The sequence below is a fragment of the Saccopteryx bilineata genome, chromosome 1 (assembly GCF_036850765.1).
Source record: "Saccopteryx bilineata isolate mSacBil1 chromosome 1, mSacBil1_pri_phased_curated, whole genome shotgun sequence".
Classification (NCBI taxonomy): Eukaryota; Metazoa; Chordata; class Mammalia; order Chiroptera; family Emballonuridae; genus Saccopteryx; species Saccopteryx bilineata.
Window position 1 is genome coordinate 163,455,668 of NC_089490.1, and position 20,026 is coordinate 163,475,693.

At 34.4% G+C, this 20,026-nt stretch overlaps 1 protein-coding gene across 3 annotated transcripts in view; it reads left to right on the top strand.

Moving 5' to 3' along the window:
- Positions 1-20,026, top strand: part of FBXO8 (F-box protein 8) — a 42,379-nt gene that overhangs the window by 12,779 nt on the left and 9,574 nt on the right. Inside the window, exons 2-4 of one of the 3 annotated variants that reach the window (XM_066279052.1) lie at positions 1,854-2,014; positions 4,702-5,038; positions 7,342-7,468. In XM_066279052.1, the coding sequence (XP_066135149.1) occupies positions 4,710-5,038; positions 7,342-7,468 (456 nt within the window). In that variant the 5' untranslated portion in view covers positions 1,854-2,014; positions 4,702-4,709. Of the gene's footprint in view, positions 1-1,853; positions 2,015-3,230; positions 3,337-4,701; positions 5,039-7,341; positions 7,469-20,026 lie in introns of those variants that run through there. The other 2 variants (XM_066279062.1, XM_066279041.1) reach the window with 2 other exon arrangements.

Sequence of the window (20,026 nt, forward strand, 5' to 3'; positions counted from 1 at the left end):
GTATTGTCTCCAAGAAATAACTACAGTGTGTCCGTAAAGTCATGGTGCACTTTTGACCAGTCACAGGAAAGCAACAAAAGACGATAGAAATGTGAAATCTGCACCAAATAAAAGGAAAACTCTCCCAGTTTCATACCTATTCAGTGCAGTTCGATGTGGGCTCACACACAGATTTTTTAAGGCTCCTTAGGTAGTTATCCTGTATAGCCTCTACAGACTCGTCACTGACTGATGGCCTACCAGAACAGGGTTCTCTACCAAACTGCTGGTTTCCTTCAACTGCTTATCCCATCGAGTAATGTTATTCCTGTGTGCTGGTTATAAACGCGCCGATATTCACATTGCACTTTGGTCACAGATTCGAATTTAGCGAGCCACAGAACACACTGAACTTTCCTCTGTACTGTCTACATCTCGACTGGCATGGCCGTGGGCTGTTCCGCTGTATACATGGTGTTACGTCATCATCTGCGCATGTGCACATGCTGCCACATCATCCTACAGAAACTGAGAGGGTTTTCCTTTTATTTGGTGCAGATTTCACATTTCTATCGTCTTTTGTTGCTTTCCTGTGACTGGTCAAAAGTGCACCATGACTTTACGGACACACTGTATTTTCCTCAATCTGTTTTGAGTGAACAAATAATTAGCAGTGATTTCATCACAAAATCCAAGTTTATACCAAGAGTATTTATTTCAAATACAAAAACTTCTTTTGTGTGTAATTTTTATTCAGTTTGATATTCTTTGCCTAATCAGTGACTCTACTCTGCAGCTTAATTTTTTTGACCAAATAATTGGCACAAATGACATATTATAAGAGTTTGAAAATACTTAAGAACCCATCATGAAACTATCTCGTATTTTGTATCTCTTAGAGCCAAATGTTGAAGCTTTCTAATGATAACATAAGATGTGTTTCATGGCATTTCTACTGAGACTATCATAAGGCATGCTGAATTTTAAAAACATTTTGTGAAATAGAAGGCAGGAATATTTGTTCTTTAGGTTTTTTTTTAATGTGATCATTGCGATAAAAGAAAAAATAACTATAGTTGAAATATCAGATAACTAAAGAAGATGAAGAATTATGTATATAAACATTACGAGCTGTGCAAGTACCAACGTGTTCAAATGAGTTTATTTGGTGGGCAAAACATCGGGACTATTAAAATATCATTAAATATATTTTACCAAAGAACTCATTATTTTACTTCATGAAAATATATTGTCAAAACAAATTAATAGATAATATCTTAGTATTAGCTGTGGAATGAAACTTTACATATGTTATCTAATTTAATACAATAATTTAATACTTATAGTAATAAGTATTATTATTTTTCACACTACATACGAAGAAACTAAAGCTTAGACTAGTCAAGTAAATTCCCCAAGGTCCTGTAAGTAATAACCAGTGGAGTGAAGATTTAAACTCGTCTGACTTCCGAGTCCACAACACTGCTCCCTTACATGACTTGCTTTACAACATCTGTAATGGATATCATGTCCTTTGAGAGTTTTATCACTTTTCTGACAGTTCCACCCACATTCCACATCCCTGTACCCTAAGGAAGGTTGGGAGTGGGGATGAAACACCATAAACACCCTTTTCTTCTCCAAAGGCTAAACTTACGATATTAAACTTACTCAAGTGGTTTATTATACTGCATTCTTGCCCAGTATCGACAACTGCTTTGAGAGAGAAATGGAATCCCAAAAGGGCAATTTGCAGTATTATTTAACAGTAGGAGAATAGAAAATGCAATTTTCTTTGTCTGAATTATGTATACATGAACCTAAAACTTCCATTCTCCCCCTCAAGTTTTTTTTCTTTTTCTTTTTAATTTAAGAACCAGCTGCTGGCTTTACCTCTTTCTACCTGCCGGATGCTTTCTGAATCATGTTCAGCACTCAATTTTAGTGATCCCCATTAAAGTCAAGAGCCTAGGGAAATCACCCTGAGTCTGTGTTCCCTAGCAACATCCCTGAGAGTAACAACAGCTGCTTAACGGTATGCCACTGGAAAGATGCTGTAGGGGAAATGCACAGAAATGGATACTAAATGCCATAAACCTTTAGGTTTTAAATAACATAGTTACCATGTCTGATTTTTTACCTTTAGTTTTGCTAAAGCAAAGGAGAATAATAAATTTAAGTTAATCCTAAATAACAGGCTAGATGAACTTAGCAATCAATGCAACTTTTAGATATTTTCTTGCTAAGATAAACAGAAATAACAATGATGAAAATAAAATACCTTTCTTTATGATTGTAAGTCTTAAAGTGTTAAGTGTTTATCAAAATTAAATTGTATATATGTTGGAATATGATATGACATATTTAAACATTAAATGTTTAAATTAATTAAATGTCCACTTGTAAGGGACTTAAAATGCCTTACAAATTTTTGTTGATAGTCTGTATTTTTGTGTTGATTATTTTGTTCTCTCAGTTGTTTTGTCTTTTCCAAGATGTCATATAATTAAAATCATATTAGATGCCTCTTTAGATCGATTTCTTTCACTTAGTAATATGCATTTAAGTTCCCTACATGTCATTTTGTGTCATGATAGCTCAGTTCTTCTTAGTGCTAAATATTCTGTTGTCCGGGTATACCTCAGTTTATCCATTCACCTACTGAAGGACATCTTGGTTGCTTAAAAGTTTTGGTAATTATGATTAGAGCTGCTGTCAACATTCATATGCAGGTTTTTGTGTGAACATAAGTTTTCAGCTTATTTGGGTAAATACCAAGGAACATGAATGTTGGATTACTATATGGTAAAAGCATATTTAATATTCTAAGAAACTGCCATACTGTCTTCCAAAGTTACTATGCCATTTTGCATTCCCATGTCCTTGCCAGCATTTGATTTTGTCAATGTTTTGGATTTCAATCATTCTAGTAGATGTGTAGCTATCTCGTTGTTTTGATTTGTGATTGCCTAATAACATATGTTGAACATTTTTTCATATGCATATTTGCTATCTGTATATCTTTTTTAGTGGGGCATCTGATTAGTTCTTTTGCTCATTTTAAGTGGATTATTTGTTTGTTTACTTATTTTTCTCGAGAGAGATGGAGGGACAGATAGGGACAAACAGGAAAGGAGAGAGATGAGAAGCATCAATTCTTTGTTGTGGCACCTTAGTTGTTCATTGACTGCTTTTCATATGTGCCTAGAACTGAGGGGGCAACAGCCAAGCCAGTGACCTCTTGCTCAAGCCAGCAACTTTGGGCTTCAGGCCAGCGACATTTGGGCTCAAGCCAGCAACCACGGGTTCCTGTCTATGATCCCACGCTCAAGCCAGCAACCCTGCTTGCTCAAACTGGTGAGCCCACACTCCAGCTGGAGACCTCGGGGTTTTGAACCTGGGTCTTCTGCGTCCCAGGCCAATGCTCTTATCCACTGTACCACCACCTGGTCAGACTGTTTTTTTATTGTTGAGTTTTAAAAGTTCTTTGTATATTTTGAATTCTAGTCTTTTAACAGATAATTGTTCCTAATAATTTTCAAAATTTCTGGTCACCCATGGATTTTGTTTCTTGGACTTGTTTTTGTTAGTTCTTATTGTAAACAGCTAATTAAAACAAAACCATATTTTAATTTCAGGTTATGCTACGAAATTTAGTTTAATGGTTTGATGCAAAAATGAACTTTCCCCCCAAACTTTTGAAATAAACACACATATTAGTAGCCAACTTGGGTTTATAAAACAAGAATATTTTGTTTGGAAAAGGTATCATGAAGTTAATTATACTAGTTAAAAGCTTATTCTGATTTCATTTTTCTCATTGAATTTATTTACCTAGGAAGAGTTACTTATTTTAAAGCCAAGATCAAATAGGATGTCTAGGCCATTAGTTTTCTCTATATTTCTATACGATGAAGTCCAGTATTCATAACTCGGAAATGTGGAGCTGCCCTGGTTGGAGGACATTCGGGTAGAGGTGGGGTGGAGGAGGCTGGAGCACACTCTTGTCTGCCTTTTCCTGGTTATCTCTGAGAAATCCATAGAGCTATATGGAGGAGAAATGGAAAATTAGTCTAAATTATGATTTTTATGTAAAGCAACAACAAAACCAAATAGTCATTATTGAGCTATTTATCATGGAGTTCTAGGTGTCTAATTTATAAGGTTTCTGAATTAGACTTTGGGGCCTATGTTACATTTTATTACAGTCTACAACATAAATGTAGACTGGCAAGAATTAAACTAAAAGCCTGTTTCACAGCTGTTAGGCATCTGGGAGTTTGGTTAAAAGGGGCTAGCTTAGCTTAGCCTGGGTTGTGATAAAAAACAGGGTCTAGAGGCCTTTTAACTCAAGTCTTGTGCTCTGATCATAGCTCTAGTTAATACTGGCCCATAAGTCCACATAATTATAATTTGTAAGAGTCTTTAGGACACCAGTAACTTTTAAATCTCACCACGTGAAAAATTATTATGTCACCTGTGGACTTTAAAAATACTTAGCAAACTGGGATAAAGGTGATAAACCAAGTATTTCTGAAACTTTCTCTTTCCAAGTTTTCTACATATGATATACCAGCTATTCTTTGTAATATATTACTCCTTAATATGCTTTAATGAGGAATGTTAATTCTGATAAATGAATGTTTCACGTCAGAGTTGTTGCACGACTGGGAAAGGCAGGTTCCTTTTTTACTGTAACCTTACATTTTGGCTTTCTCCCAGGCTTGCAGATGGGTCAGGGGCTGTGGAGAGTGGCCAGAAACCAGCAGCTACAGCAGGAAGGCTATAGTGAACAAGGCTACCTCAGCAGAGAGCAGAGCAGGAGGATGGCTGCCAGCAGCATTTCTAACACCAGTCATCGTAAACAAGTCCAGGGAGGCATTGATATATATCATCTCTTGAAGGCAAGGAAATCTAAAGAACAGGAAGGATTCATTAATTTGGAAATGTTGCCTCCCGAGCTAAGCTTTACCATCTTGTCCTACCTGAACGCCACTGATCTCTGCTTAGCTTCATGTGTTTGGCAGGACCTCGCTAATGATGAACTTCTGTGGCAAGGGTAAGTTCAGTCCACCATGTTCAATTCAGATATTTCTAAGCACAATCAACTGTTCTTTTTATATGAGGTATATATGTATTATGAAATATTCCTTTCAACTGGGGCTTTGATTTTGAGTTGTTCTTTATTAAAACCTAGAAATACAAAGATACACTTATCACAGTCAAATTGATATTGGAAAAGAAAGGCAGTATAAAAAAATAATGAGTTACAGTTAGAAGAGAGGTTACCAATCAAGATGCCTCAGTTGATTATAAATAAAAACTTGTCAGTTTATTCTAAAAATATAAGCTGTTAAGTGAGAATTTATATCTAAAACTTAAGCATGTTCAGAACTCTGGTATAGTTTGTTCTGCCCTTATAAGGACTAGGTATACTTAAAAATCTAACTGTCATGTAATCAATGAAGTAGGCAAATATTAAAAAGCAAGGAGATAATCTATTTGCTAAACTGAATATAGATTAAATAAATTTTAGCAGCTATCATACCAGTGTAAATTTGAGCTATAACTCTAAGAATGTTTGGTGGGATAGACTCTACTTTATGGAAACTAAATTAATCATTAAATAGCACATATACTTGAGTTGTGAAAATGTTACCAAGCATAGGAGAATCATTGGTTTTCTAGCATTTTTACCAAAGTTTATTTAATTATATTATTTTAAAAAGGGACTTTTTGAGTACTTAGTAATGTTAGGAGGCTCTATTGCTTAGTAATAAAAGTCACAAGCTATAGGACTAGAATAAAGAGGCTGCTAAAATATTGATAATTTTCTAAACAAGTTACCAAACTTACTGTTTTAAAATCAATTATTTGGTAAAAATGATGCAAAGATATAAATTAACTATTAAGCAAATTATATTAAATTAGATATTTTACCCACTATCTTCAAATTATTGATGTTAATAGGCTGAGACAGTAGCTTTTTCTTGTGTTCTTTCTGGACTTTTTTGTTTTTCTGTACATTGTACATGCATGAAAAAAAGGAAGTTTGAGCCAAAATCAGTAATGAATGTGAGAAAGTGAAAGTGTTTATCTCTACAAGTAGGTTTTTGTTGTTGTTGTTGATTTTTCAATTCAATTTATTGGGGTGACATTGGTTAATAAAAATATCTAGGTTTCAGGTACACAATTCTATAATACATCATCTGTATGTTGTAATAAGGAGGTGTTTTTGAACACACAAAAATCAGATTATTTTGAGACAGAATCATTAAAAAGTGTATCAAAATATAATTTTGGTATTCATGTCTCTGGAGTAATGCTATGCTCTGTGGAGTAATTTTATGATCTCTGGTATATAGCCAGAATTTCTGGCATTGTAATAAGATAAAACTTTAACTTTCAAACAATAAGTAGCTAATGGCTCTGTACAGTGTTGGAAGCAACTATTCCAATCTGCAGAAATAGTGTGTTTTGAAATATGAGCTGTTAGCATTTTGGGTTTTATTGAATTTTTAAACAGTCATGTATCACCATGATAGTAAAAAGCCAGTGTTTTGAAGCATTATCTTAAAAATAGCTTTGCTTAATGTCACAGCTTTTGATGTATATATTGAAGTTATAGCATTAAAATTTCAGTGTATAGTTTGCCTGTTGTTAATATATACTGCTCACAAACATTAGGGGATATTTCAAAATGAATATGAAGCTACAAAATATCCCCTAATGTTTGTGAGCAGTATATATTAGCAAAGTTGTCTTCCTGCCCAGCAATATCGCCCCTCCATTCAGTTTTATTTCATTTATTCACATGAGAGCACACATTTTACTTAATCCTGTGTAGTTTCTTGGTTAAGATCACAAGCTCTGGAATAAGACTCCTTGGATTCAAATCCTGCCTCTACTCCAACTTTGCAACCTTGGGCAACTTTTTTTTTTATCATGTCTGTGTTTCCTTACCTGTAGCACCAATATCATAGGATTGTTATAAAAATTAAGCAGATTATGTTGTAAAGATTAAACATTGCTTCAGTTAATGTCTGGCATCAGTATGCCCTTGGTAAATGTTAACTATTATTGTTATTATTAGTTTATATTTAGCTTCAGATAGCACTTATGAATATTATTAATCTTTGTAACTCATATTTATTAAGTGCCATCAAAATTGCTAAATTAAAGGCATTTGTCTATCATACTCTAGTAAACAAATTTAAAAAGTATAATATTAAACATTTTAAACTTTAGAGCTATAAAAGCTAATTTTATACCATTTCATGTTACTATTGTATCATGTTTATACATGTTTAACTTGAAACATTAAATATAGTAATGTTTCTTATCTGATTTTATCTTTTATAGGTTGTGTAAATCCACTTGGGGTCACTGTTCCATATATAATAAGAACCCTCCTATAGGATTTTCTTTTAGAAAATTATATATGCAGCTGGATGAAGGCAGCCTCACCTTTAATGCCAATCCAGATGAGGTAAGTGAAGAACTTGAATATTTGTAACAGTTGAACTTTATTACTTTCTTGCTACAACTGTCCAATATAATCAACTTGCAAGTAAAATAATAAGTCACTGCGCATGCCTTCTCAGTCACTGCAAAGTCCAGTATTTGTGCTACTGCTATTTTTAACTTATCATGTCATGTTCTAATCTCTACCTGCTTACTTTGTGTGACAACTTTCATGACACATACAGTCCTCTTCTGGACCTGGTTGAGATATTACCATGTTATAAGTGGAGAGCATAAACTCTGTTCATCAGATTTTATCTGCAGCATTTTCTTCTTGCTTTGTTTATATTTAATGATGATGCCACTACTTTTATCAAAGATAATCACTAAAGACTTTGTGCTAGTCTGCAACACATCAAAATGTTGTCTTTAAATAATGCCTTTCACAATCTGATTCCATGTTGACATGGAAACTGCTTTTAGATTCTGTTATAAAATTGCATAATTTTATATTCATTATTTAATTTTTATAAAGATAATTCTGTAACTGACTTCCCTCCTTTTTATTTTAATATATCTTGGTAAGGTTTAAATTATCAGATAGATGTTTAACTATCTCCTAGATTTATTTTTAGAAATCTAATAGAAATTATTTAACACTCAAAACTGCCATTTCTGGATGTATTATTTTCTGTGGAAAAATTCAATTGGCAGTTATTTTAATTTACTTATTTTCAAAACCGAACATTTTCATTTATTGTGGAGGTATTAAAGGCTATTTAAGTCATTCAGTCAAATATTTGTAAGATATCTTAATCTCTGCTATGTTATAATTAGAGAAATGTTTCTCCCATGCAAAATATTTAAATATTAATACTGATTTTATAAATATGCATATAATACAAATGACACCATACTTTTTAAGTTAAATTGATTTTTACTCGTTATATATGATGTCTTTCTTTGTTAATTTTTGTACACAAGTGAAAAATAAAATATAACACCACTACCAAAGTTTGCTGATACATACACATTATAAGTTAAGTCTTAGCCCCACAAATTAACAAAATATATATAATTAAGCCTAGAATAAATATTTAAATTAAGATATTCTTTTCTTTCATGACTGTTTAAAGAGTTTTTACTTTGAGGGAAAGAAAACTGATACTTTGTATGAAAATAAAATGATTTATAAGTTAAAGTTCAAATTATACATTTGAAACCAGCATGATAATTGATTTTTAGAAATTAATCATTCTTTAGAAGGCAAATGTGTAGATAAATTATCATAAATTTAGGTTTTGCAACTTGTCACTTTATTGCAAGTGTTTCCTGATGCCTTTATCATAAAATACACTTGTTTTTACATTGTTTTTTATTAAACTCAAGTTCTTTCTATCTAAATATATAGCAACAGTAAGCATGTTGCCTTTTTGAACTTGTGCTATGACATACATGCTCTGTATAAGATATACTAACTACACTTAATGATTTTGAAGAATGGCATGCTTTCAAAGTCTTCATAATTCTTATTTATTAGAATTAGGCATTATGTGTTGCTGACTAAAACAGTTCATGTGATGAACTTTATAATGAAATATATATTTTGTATCAGTCTCTTGAGTTAACTTGATGATTACTGGAGAAGAACTGAAGCAGAATAATACAGTGTTGTACTCTAGACATGTAAGAATCAGGAAGGGCAGGTGTTACAAGCCTGTCTTACTATACCCAGTTATTAGGGCATACTGCTTCTGTCATAAATTATGCTAGTATTGAGTAAAACTGTCATCTTCAGTTCATATAATTTGCAAATGTTAAATTGTAAGGAAAATGTAACTTGGTAAGTACTGAGTTGTAGATTTACAAAAGTCAGAACAGTTGGATTTCACTGCTAATATTGATTATGGTAAATTGTGATTCCTTGTGAAAGGAGTACCAATTTTTTAAACAAATTTTAAAGCCATTCTTTTTATGCAAAGATGAAAATATAGATATCCTCAGATACTAGAATGTGATGGATATTTTTATATATCTAAATTAGAAAAGCTAGATGTCAAAATATGTTTCCATCTTTGTGGCTACATGTGCCATAGTATGCAGTTCTTATTATACCTCCTCTAGAACTTTTGGAGAGAGGCAGAGAAAAGAAGTAAAATTAAAGTCCTTTTTTTATCTGACAAAATTTTTTTAATTTTTGAGTCAAATGTTTGCTAAGAGAGGAGATTGAAGTTATAAATAAGATTTTTAGATCTTCAGAATTACTTATCCATCCTATCTCCCATTGTTCCTGAGAGTTGGCTGTACTTTATTTTTCTTCACTCCCTGGCCTGATATAAAGATATCCTAGACCAGTCCAAAGGATTGAATTCCCTGTTCTGAAAGGGGCACATAGTACTGCTAAGAGACAGAGAGTTGTACCATTCAAAGTGACCTGTAATTCCAGAATTAAAATTCTGTGCTTTTTTGAATATTAGTAAGTTAACTGGTATTGCCTTAATAGCAAAGTAGAATTCTGCCTTTACAAGAATGTACTTAGGGTAAATAGGCAAAGAAAGATATTGAAATACACTTATAGATACAGAGAAATGAGGGGAAACATATATTTTAATGACTATATTTCATACTTTCTTCCATTGACTAATATAAATAATATCAATTTAGTTGTTTATCCAAGTCAAGCCTTCAAAATTGAAATCATATAATTGAAAGAGATAGCCAAATAAATGTTTTTCTGTAGAACTTCTCTGTGTGAGTCATACTTTAGCCAGGGCCTAGAATGACTCTTGCCATGTTTTTTAGTGCTAGAAATTAGGAAGTACTTTATGAAGGTTTTTTTTTTCTCTCTCCTCACTGGAGCACTGTCATCAGATGTGTTATTTTGGTTTGATTTAAGCCTAAGAAGTAAATTATTAGTTTTGATGATATGTTTAAATGTAAGTGGTGTTTATTGTAAATACCTGAGATAAGATATATATAATTGTTCGGTATTGTAAAAAAAAAAAAAAAAAAAGTTTATTTTCCCATAATTTCTAGTTCTCTACTTAACATTTTGATAGCAAGCATCATTAAAATATTATCAAAATAAGGATACTTACAGCCACAGGGAGCAAGATTCTCCAAAGGACATCATTCATATCACGGATATGGGTAACCAAACTCCACAACAACTGCTGGCAGTGGCTCATGGGGTGGGGGAGAAGATCTGCACAGTTTGTGGTACGATTTATCGAGCACGCTGTTGTTATATGCATGCCTTGTGATCTCAGCTGTATGTAAAGTCTTGATTTCTTGCATGAGCTTGTGTACTCTGTGGCAGGTGACCACATTTGAGTCAAGGAATGTGCTGAAAACCATCTGTTTACATTAGGCTGTATTTCTTATGCATGTACAAATTACGTGTGTTGATTTTATTCCCCTAGCAGTATTGTAATAAAGTAATTTTACTTATCATCCAGTAAGCTATAGTCTTTGTACTCTATGTAGTATTGAACATTTTTTACCTAATTATTTTTAAATTTAGATTATGAAAAATTGAGAGTGAACATGTTTTTCTTAATGTTCTGTAAAGATGGTTTTTAAACTTTATTATAGGTTTAGTTTTGTTCATGTAAATTTATTTTTAAGTTTTTAAACATAATATCCTCATTGTGGTCAGGTAAAGGTTATTTTAAACTATACACACATTTTTCCTGTGCTCATACAAAAAGACCCACATGCATACAGTTCTATGCATTTTGTTAGATTGATCTGGGATAGAATCTTTAATGAGAAATATTTTCAATTTGACCTGTGCATGTGTTTTAGACAGAAATGCATAAGGAAATTATTTTCAAGATAACATTCTTTTGGCCCTGGCAAGTTGGCTCAGTGGTAGAGTGTCAGCCTGGTGTGTGGAAATCCTGGATTTGATTCCCAGTCAAGGCACACAAGAGAAACACCCATTTGCTTTTTCACCCTTCCCCCTCTCCTCTCGCTGTGTCTCTCTCTTCCTCTCCCGCAGCCAGGGCTTCATTGGAGCAAAGTTGGCCCAGGTGCTGAGAATGGCTCCATGGCCTCCACCTCAGGCGCTAGAATGGCTCTGGTTGCAATGGAGCAACAGCCCAGATGGGCAGAGCCTCACTCCCTAGTGGGCTTGCCGAGTAGATCCCGGTCAGGTGCATGCGGGAGTCTGTCTCTCTGTCTCCCTGCTTCTCACTTCAGAAAAATGCAAAAAATAAAAAAGATAGCATATTCTTTTTGTTGTTGGACTGGCTAAAATATAAACAGGAAGTTTGTAGAAGTTCTCCATTATAGAAAGGAACATAGAAATTTATGTTCAGTTCTTATGAATACTATCTCAGACATTAAATCTTACTGATTTTTTTGCTGCAACATAGAGCACCAAAATGTGCACTACCATTACTTCATAACATAGCAACAGTGATGAAAATTAACTTCTATTTTTATTGCTAGGACTAGAAAACCATGATTGGGCTCATCAGAATTTACAGATAGGCATTTCCCAAATGTATTGTTTGGCAGTACGATGAAGGTATACTTCAAGCAATGCCTGATAACATAAAGAAAGAAAGGTCAACTAAAATTCCTAAATTCTAAGCTCATGTTAGAAACTAAAATATACCTAGGAATAATCTGTCCTCAGTGCCCTTCTCTGTGCTGCTGCACTCAGCCAGTAGCACACTTATGATCTGCTACCTGCAGTACACACTCTTCCCTGTATGTATTGGCGTGAAGGAGCAGAAAATCTGACTAATAATGGCTGAAGTCATATACATTTGTTACTATCAGTGACACCCAGAGGTGGTATCCCAGAGTTATTTCAGTGAAGTTATGAGTTAACTCCTCATGGGCCTCATTGTATTGACTTTTGTCCTTTCTTGGTAACCAGATGGCTACCCCTGCTCAAAATATCTCATTCTCATGTGAAAGGACCCTCAACACAAGACAAAGAAACTCTCTCTTTGAATTTCTTATGCTTATTAAAGAGGAAAAAGTGTTTTTCAGGAGTTTTCAGTATACTTGTGCTCATTTCTTATGAATAGAACTGAATTAGATGAACACCCCTAGAGCAGCAGAATAGAAAGGATTACATGATTGACTAAACTGAACATGATTTAGTAACTGTAAATGAGATGCTAGAAGCAATGAAAAGAGCAAAATGGTCTTTGTGCAGGCATCCAAGCATCTGCAACACTTTTTTTTACTAGTGAGCCACTTGGAAGGTTTGTAGTTCAGCTTCCCATATTTCTGGGCTCTGCTAGTCTAGAGGCCTAAATACCCAAAGGGGGAAATATTGGTACCAGAGGCACAAAAATTTATTATAAATTGGTTGCTGAGACTACCTTCTTGTTCTACTAGGTCCTTCTGCCACTGACCAAACAGGCCAAAATCAAATCAACCAAACAAACAAAAGGCTATGAGGGTAGGAAATAATTCTGTGATTGAGGTGAGTAAGTCTAATTACTGGAAGAGAAGAGTTACTGGCACACAGTAGGGAAGAACACAAGATGGAACTCGGGAGATATTTTAGAGTTCCTTTTTCTAAGACCGCTCTGTCCTATTATCAACAAGACGGGTAATAGCAAATGTTGGAGAGGCTGCGGAGAAAAGGGAACTCTCATCCACTGTTGGTGGGACTGTAAAGTAGTACAACCATTATGGAGGAAAGTATGGTGGTTCCTCAAAAAACTGCAAATAGAACTACCTTATGACCCAGCAATCCCTCTACTGGGTATATACCCCAAAACCTCAGAAACATTGATACGTAAAGACACATGTAGCCTCATGTTCATTGCAGCACTGTTCACAGTGGCCAAGACATGGAAACAACCAAAAAGCCCTTCAATAGAAGACTGGATAAAGAAGATGTGACACATATACACTATGGAATACTACTCAGCCATAAGAAATGATGACATCAGATCATTTACAGCAAAATGGTGGGATCTTGATAACATTATACGGAGTGAAATAAGTAAATCAGAAAAAAACAAGAACTACATGATTCCATACATTGGTGGAACATAAAAACGAGACTAAGACATGGACAAGAGTGTGGTGGTCACCAGGGGTGGGGGGAGGGAGGACATGGGAGGGAGGGAGGGAGGGAGGGAGGGAGGGAGAGAGAGAGTTAGGGGGAGGGGGAGGGGCACAGAGAACTAGATAGAGGGTGGCGGAGGACAATCTGACTTTGGGCGAGGGGTATGCAACATAATTTAATGACAAAATAACCTAGACATGTTTTCTTTGAATATATGTACCCTGATTTATTAATGTCATCCCATTACCATTAATAAAAATTTATTTAAAAAAAAAAAAAAAAAAAAGACCGCTCTGTCCAATGGTAAAAGTAATTTCTAAAACAATTACAGTGGCCCTATATGGGCAGCAGTTTAAAGCCCATCCCTTAGACTCCTCACTGTGGACCAGCTGAAAGGCTTGTTCCAGTCCCAGCCCCAAAAGTTGAATAGACAGGGTGGGGCAAAAGTAGGTTTACAGTTGTGAGTACATGAAACAGTTTTATTATTACTTATTAATTAATGTATTATTTTCCATGGGAATAACTATAAACCTACTTTTTCTAAGCTAATCATTTGATTCTTTACGTCTTAGCTTCTATGACATCCATTTAATCCAGATCTGACCTGTGAGATTGGAGAAGATTATGTTTAGGTTTTAAAAAGAAACATGGAGAAGTAGAACTGTGTATGTGAGAGAGTGTGAGTGTGTTTGTACAAATATACATGCACACTGCTAGACACTGGTGAATGGGGATGTAATAACAGGACTCCAGCAGCCACAAGGGTGTTAACAACATACTTAGAATAGCACATTGGAAAGAAAGAATTGGGTCCATGATGTCATGTGTGAGCCTAGCAACCTGGAACATGTTAGTTTGGAACTTCTTGTTATGCAAGGTAATAAATTCCTTTAATTTTTTGAATTGAGGTGCCTGTTTTTGCGGTCAAAAACATCCTAATGCTGCATAATCATCACCTTCACCACTGGTATTGCTATTAACCAAACTTACAGGAGTTTGGTGTGTAATCCCAAACACATTTCTATAAAAATAAGCATTGCTGTTTTTCATTAGTGAATTAATTTATCCCCAGATTTGCTGATGATAATTTAGAGCAAAAGGAGCTAGTTGACAAAGAAAGGAGTCCCTCACCAAATACAGTTTTTCCTCTATAAGAATTGTTCTTTACCCAGAAGTGCTAAAATGCTGAAGTTCACTGGCAAAGAACCTTTGCCCAGAACAGCAATAGAGTCAAAGTGCAACACTATGCCTCTCAGACATTAAATATTATCCTCTAAATAGATAAGTTAATACCTTCAACCTGGTTACAACTAGTCAAGTCATACTAAACTGGAGACCATTTACTTTTTCAAGGGTAACATGATGGGTATATGGGTATATATGTGTGTATCTCTTTTTAATCTGACCCATCATGTGTTGATTTTATGGTTAAGAAGGCAACTTTATCCTGTGTCTATTAGGGTAAAGCTTTAATATTTGTTTTAAATTTAACTTTATTTTGCACTGTACCCTGACCATACAACATCATGGCTACCTTCTCTCCCCCTTTCTTGTTTCCAAGAGTCATTCTAGCATATGGTTTAGAATCAGTCCACCCAAGGATGTTTATAGACGCACCCTTTTAGAAGCTTCAAAGAGAATCATATTTCCCATGCTGGTTTCTAGCCTTAGTCTAATTGAAAAAGAGATTCAGGCCAAGAGTATTCCATAATTTATTCTTCCGTCAAACCACCTGATGGATTTTGCTTGTTTTCCTTAGTATCCTATAGGAGATATGCTATTTGTTATCTCATTTAGTGTGAACTGTCTGGGATGAAAGTAAACTGAAAGTAGTGGACAGTGTATTAATCTAGGACTTTGCATTAGAGGAAAGAATAAAATTAGAATATTTTACTAGAATATTTTTAGTAAATACACACATAACTATAAATTTTAAAGTGTGAAATGCTAAAATGAGCAATTTTTTGCTTTGTTTGAGTCTTGTTACCAATTTAGATAAATGTGCTTAGACACTTGGCAATAACAATATGCCAGTAAATATTTTAAGTACATTTCAAAGAAAAATTGATTTGGCTTTTATTTCCTTTCTATCCTATCTGACCACCTTGACACTTCTGAGATAGTCTTTCTTATCACATGTGACCAGTTTCCATGAACCTTGACATCACTTTCTAGATTTAACTTCTCAGTTTCAGTGTCCAAGGTATTGTTTCTCCTCTATCTTTCCTGCATTTAGCCATTGCTGCCAGCAATGTCACAGTAGATGCCACTCCAAAATATAAGTGCTGTATTAGAAATTAAAAGGTAATATTTTCTCAATCTCAGATGTCACCAATTATATAGCATCCATCAATTTAATTGTAGCTTTTGAAATGTGGAAGTACAAATAAAACACTACATTAAGTGCACTTTTTAACCAGCTAATTGTAGTGTCCATCTATATGTAAGATTATAGAATTTTCCTCTATGATATTATAAAGTTTAGAGATCCCTTCTTTATAATCAAAATCTTAAGATCTTTTTGAGCCAGTTTTGGCCATTAGCAGTTAACTACATCAGCAAAATGACATGTTGTTTTTTATTTTTCTGAAGCTGGAAACGGGGAGAGACAGTCAGACAGACTCCCGCATGCGCCCGACCGGGATCCACCCGGTACGCCCACCTGGGGCGACGCTCTGCCCACCAGGGGGCGATGCTCTGCCCCTCCGGGGGGTCGCTCTGCCGCGACCAGAGCCACTCTAGCGCCTGGGGCAGAGGCCAAGGAGCCATCCCCAGCGCCCGGGCCATCTTTGCTCCAATGGAGCCTTGGCTGCGGGAGGGGAAGAGAGAAACAGAGAGGAAGGAGGGGGAGGGGGTAGAGAAGCAAATGGGCGCTTCTCCTATGTGCCCTGGCCGGGAATCGAACCTGGGTCCCCCGCACGCCAGGCCGACGCTCTACTGCTGAGCCAACCAGCCAGGGCCTGTTGTTTTTTATTATATGGACTGATGACTCCAAACTTTGAGAGTTTGTAATTTGAGGCATTTCATAGCATACTGGAGTTTTGGCCTCACTTACAGGTTTTGGTTGGTGTTATTTTTATTTTTTCCCCCTTAATTGAATTATATTAATCCTGAAAAGTTTACAGCTTCTTTTCAAAGTCAGCTGGAATCTTTGTACAGATAAACTCAAACATTCATTCAACAAATATTTATTAAGTATCTCTCCATTAGTAGTTAAATGACTTTAACCTTGGGAAAATTATTTAAACTCCCTGTGCTTCAGTTTCATCTCTGTAAAATGGGAAAATAACAGTTCCTATATCATTGTGGTATCTTAAAGATTAAATTAAATAATGTATGTTTAGTGCTTCTAGGAGTGTAGTACTTCTAAGTGCTCATCAAAATTCAGCTTTAAGTTTATAATAAATAGAGATACAACTACAATTTAACACTACCAGAGGCAGGCACTATTCTAGGCTGTGGGTTTTTCCTCTTTTGGAACTTGGATTCTAGTATTTAAACATTTGATACCTAATGGTGACCCTTCATGAAGTATGTATTGGTCACAACATCTCCCAGCTTTATGCTGATATTCTGCTTTTCATTTTATTTCCTGCAATGAGCAATTTTTTGTATATACAGTAATTTTTTGTTTCAGTGGTGCTACTTAGTTTAGTCTTCTTGAGGACGTTCGAAGCAGTAATTCGGGGTCCAAGGTAATGTTTGAATTAAACATGTGTCTTGGTTGAAATGGTGGTGGGCTGGACAGATACTTTAACTACATGAGTATACACATGGGCTGGCGGTGAAACTAGCACTTAAATCCCAAGTTGCTTCTCTGCTTTTCTATTATTAAGACTTAGGGTTTTATAATGCTATTTTAAAATTGTTTAAGAGCTGTTAAAAATATATTTATGAACATACATCTGAGAATCTGGGTAACATGATAAAACTTTAAGTAGAGTTGTTTAAATCAAAACACACACACATTGTAAATAAAATTTGGGGATATGATTTTTTTTAATTCACTAATGTTGGTGTCCAAATGTGTCCCTTTTTTATTAGTTTGAATTGTTATTAATCATACCTCAACCTAACAGAGTTTTATCTCCATATTTTGATTAAAATGTTTTTTCTAATTATCAGACATATTTGAGATAGAAGGGACTTTTTCAAGAAAAGCTACCAGCAACTTTAACAATAATAATACAATAATGATTGCTATATCTAATTATTAGGAAGTACTTTCATATTCATCATCTTATTGCTCTATCCCAGGCATGCGTGTGACTCTTCTGGGAACTATTTGAACTCACAGATGTGGCTCTTTTTCTGTTTGAGGCTATTAGAACTAATTATCATCATCTAAAACCTTAGATATCACGGTTCATGTTATTTTGTCTAATATCATTGCTTTCCTATGAAAAAGAATTGGAAATATTTGTCCACCTCTCTTCCATTTTCTCTGGACTGCATTAGAGGGAATTTGTCATTTTTTTCTTAGTTTTATTTGAACTATCTCTCCTTTATATGAGATTTTCGGTTGGCTTCTTTTGGCTACAAATAAGGTGTATATGTGACTGTCCTCAGCAATTCCTGACCGTTGTGCACTTTAATGTATTGAAGAGTCACTCATAAATTGTTTTTGGAAGCTGAAATTCTTGTCAATACAAAAAAGGTGCATGAATAAACTGATTTCATTCCGTATTCCATACTCAAAACTGAACAGTATGACTCTCCATTATCAAGATAAAATATAATGTTCTGACCAATTTCAGTAACTACCAGAGGGAATTGGTAACAGGATATTGGCACCTTCTCTTCTCCTCACAGCTGTCATTTCCCTCACGTAAGCATGGACAGTGTGTGCTCTCTGTTCTTCCTGGGGAAGACACAAAACTGAAATCTGTAGCTCACATTTCCAACTAACATCAAAACTGTCTTTACATTTATTTTCCAAATTTCATGCCTCCTTTCTTCTGAGTTATAATCACACAAAGCCTTGCAGTGAATAGCCTAATTATGTGTACCTCAATAAGAGGAAACATTACTTTTGTAATAAAACTATCTTTCTACATAGGACAACTTTAAAAACCTGTTTTTACTGTCATGTTTGAATCTAGTGACTGGATTGGGACTAACAATTGTTATAGGTATGAGTAGCTTAAATAACCATGAATAAAAGCATTGTGTCTCATTTCTGAAATATGTGCTGAGGTCAGTGTTACACACAGGAGAGGGGCATGGGGCATGGAAACTTGCAGAGGCAGAAAACAATGCAAAGGTTAGTGGATAGAATGAAATGGGATGACAAAGTAGATACCTAGACTTAAACTTGCACATTTTGTAAGTTTATGTATTTATTTTACTTTAGCTAAAAAGCAAGGTGTTGATATTTATTTGCAAAATACATATACCTAGGTAAATTCTACCTATTCAAGTTCATGTGGGGTTTTTTCCCTTAATAGAGCACATGTTAATATGATAGGGAGAATTAAGAACTGCTGGACTGAATAAAAATTAATAGATTTAGCACTTTTCTTAGCAATTCTGAAAACACTATTAAGAAGAATTAATATCAGCAGTCATCTTAATCATTGAGGCTGTTATTTTCAAACAAGACAGTGGGATACTTCTATTTGACTTGTAGAGGGCTGTCCTCTGATGTGCTAATTTTTAAGAAATAATTAAGAAAAGTATTCATAACATAATGCATCATCTAATTTTTATATCATTTTGATGTGAAAATGTTACATTTTAATTTTTCATTTCTGTGGTTACAATGTATACTTGAGTATTAATAGTATTGTAGTGAAAGAAAAATTAGAAACTTAGATTAAAATATTTTGTTTTATGAATATTAATTGTTAAGCTTTTAGGATTTGTTATTTTTAAAGTCTTCGTTAAAAAATAATTAAATAGGCTGTCCAGTTTGCTTTCTATTATATAATGCTGTAAGGACAGGTTTATTGCCTGAAAAGTAGTAGTCACAGTACTAGATTTTTACAGTATATTCAAAGGCAGAGTTGAACAAAACTAGCTAAACCAAAATTTTCACTAGAAGTATTTCCTTAGCTGTTCTTTAGGAAAACAAATTAAGGGTGGTACCTAGTATGCTACAGTTTTGTTTCATTAGTGATTTCCTTATTGACCAATTGCTACACAGTGTTTCAGCGAAGTGCTTGTGCCAAAAGCCAGTACTTTTTTTTAATTAAGACTTTATTTTTTTAAGTAGTTTTTAGTTCACAAAAAAAGTTAGTACTTTTTGTTTAGCATTGCACGTCTAGTTTTCTAGAATTCACTCTATTCCCAAATATATATTTTCTGGTTCTGAACATATCTGTAGTAGACTTTGCTTTTGAAGCACATTGTGGATGATAGTGGTTTGATTTTTAAAAATACACTTTATTAAAACATGAGAGAAAATAAAAGTATGTAATAGAAAAAAACAAAGTAGTTATATCTTAAAATATGCATTATTATGGGGAAAGAGCCATTCTCTCAGTAATTAGTAAGTGGAGAGATGTGTTATAAAGATGACTAATCTCCAACACATTTTTT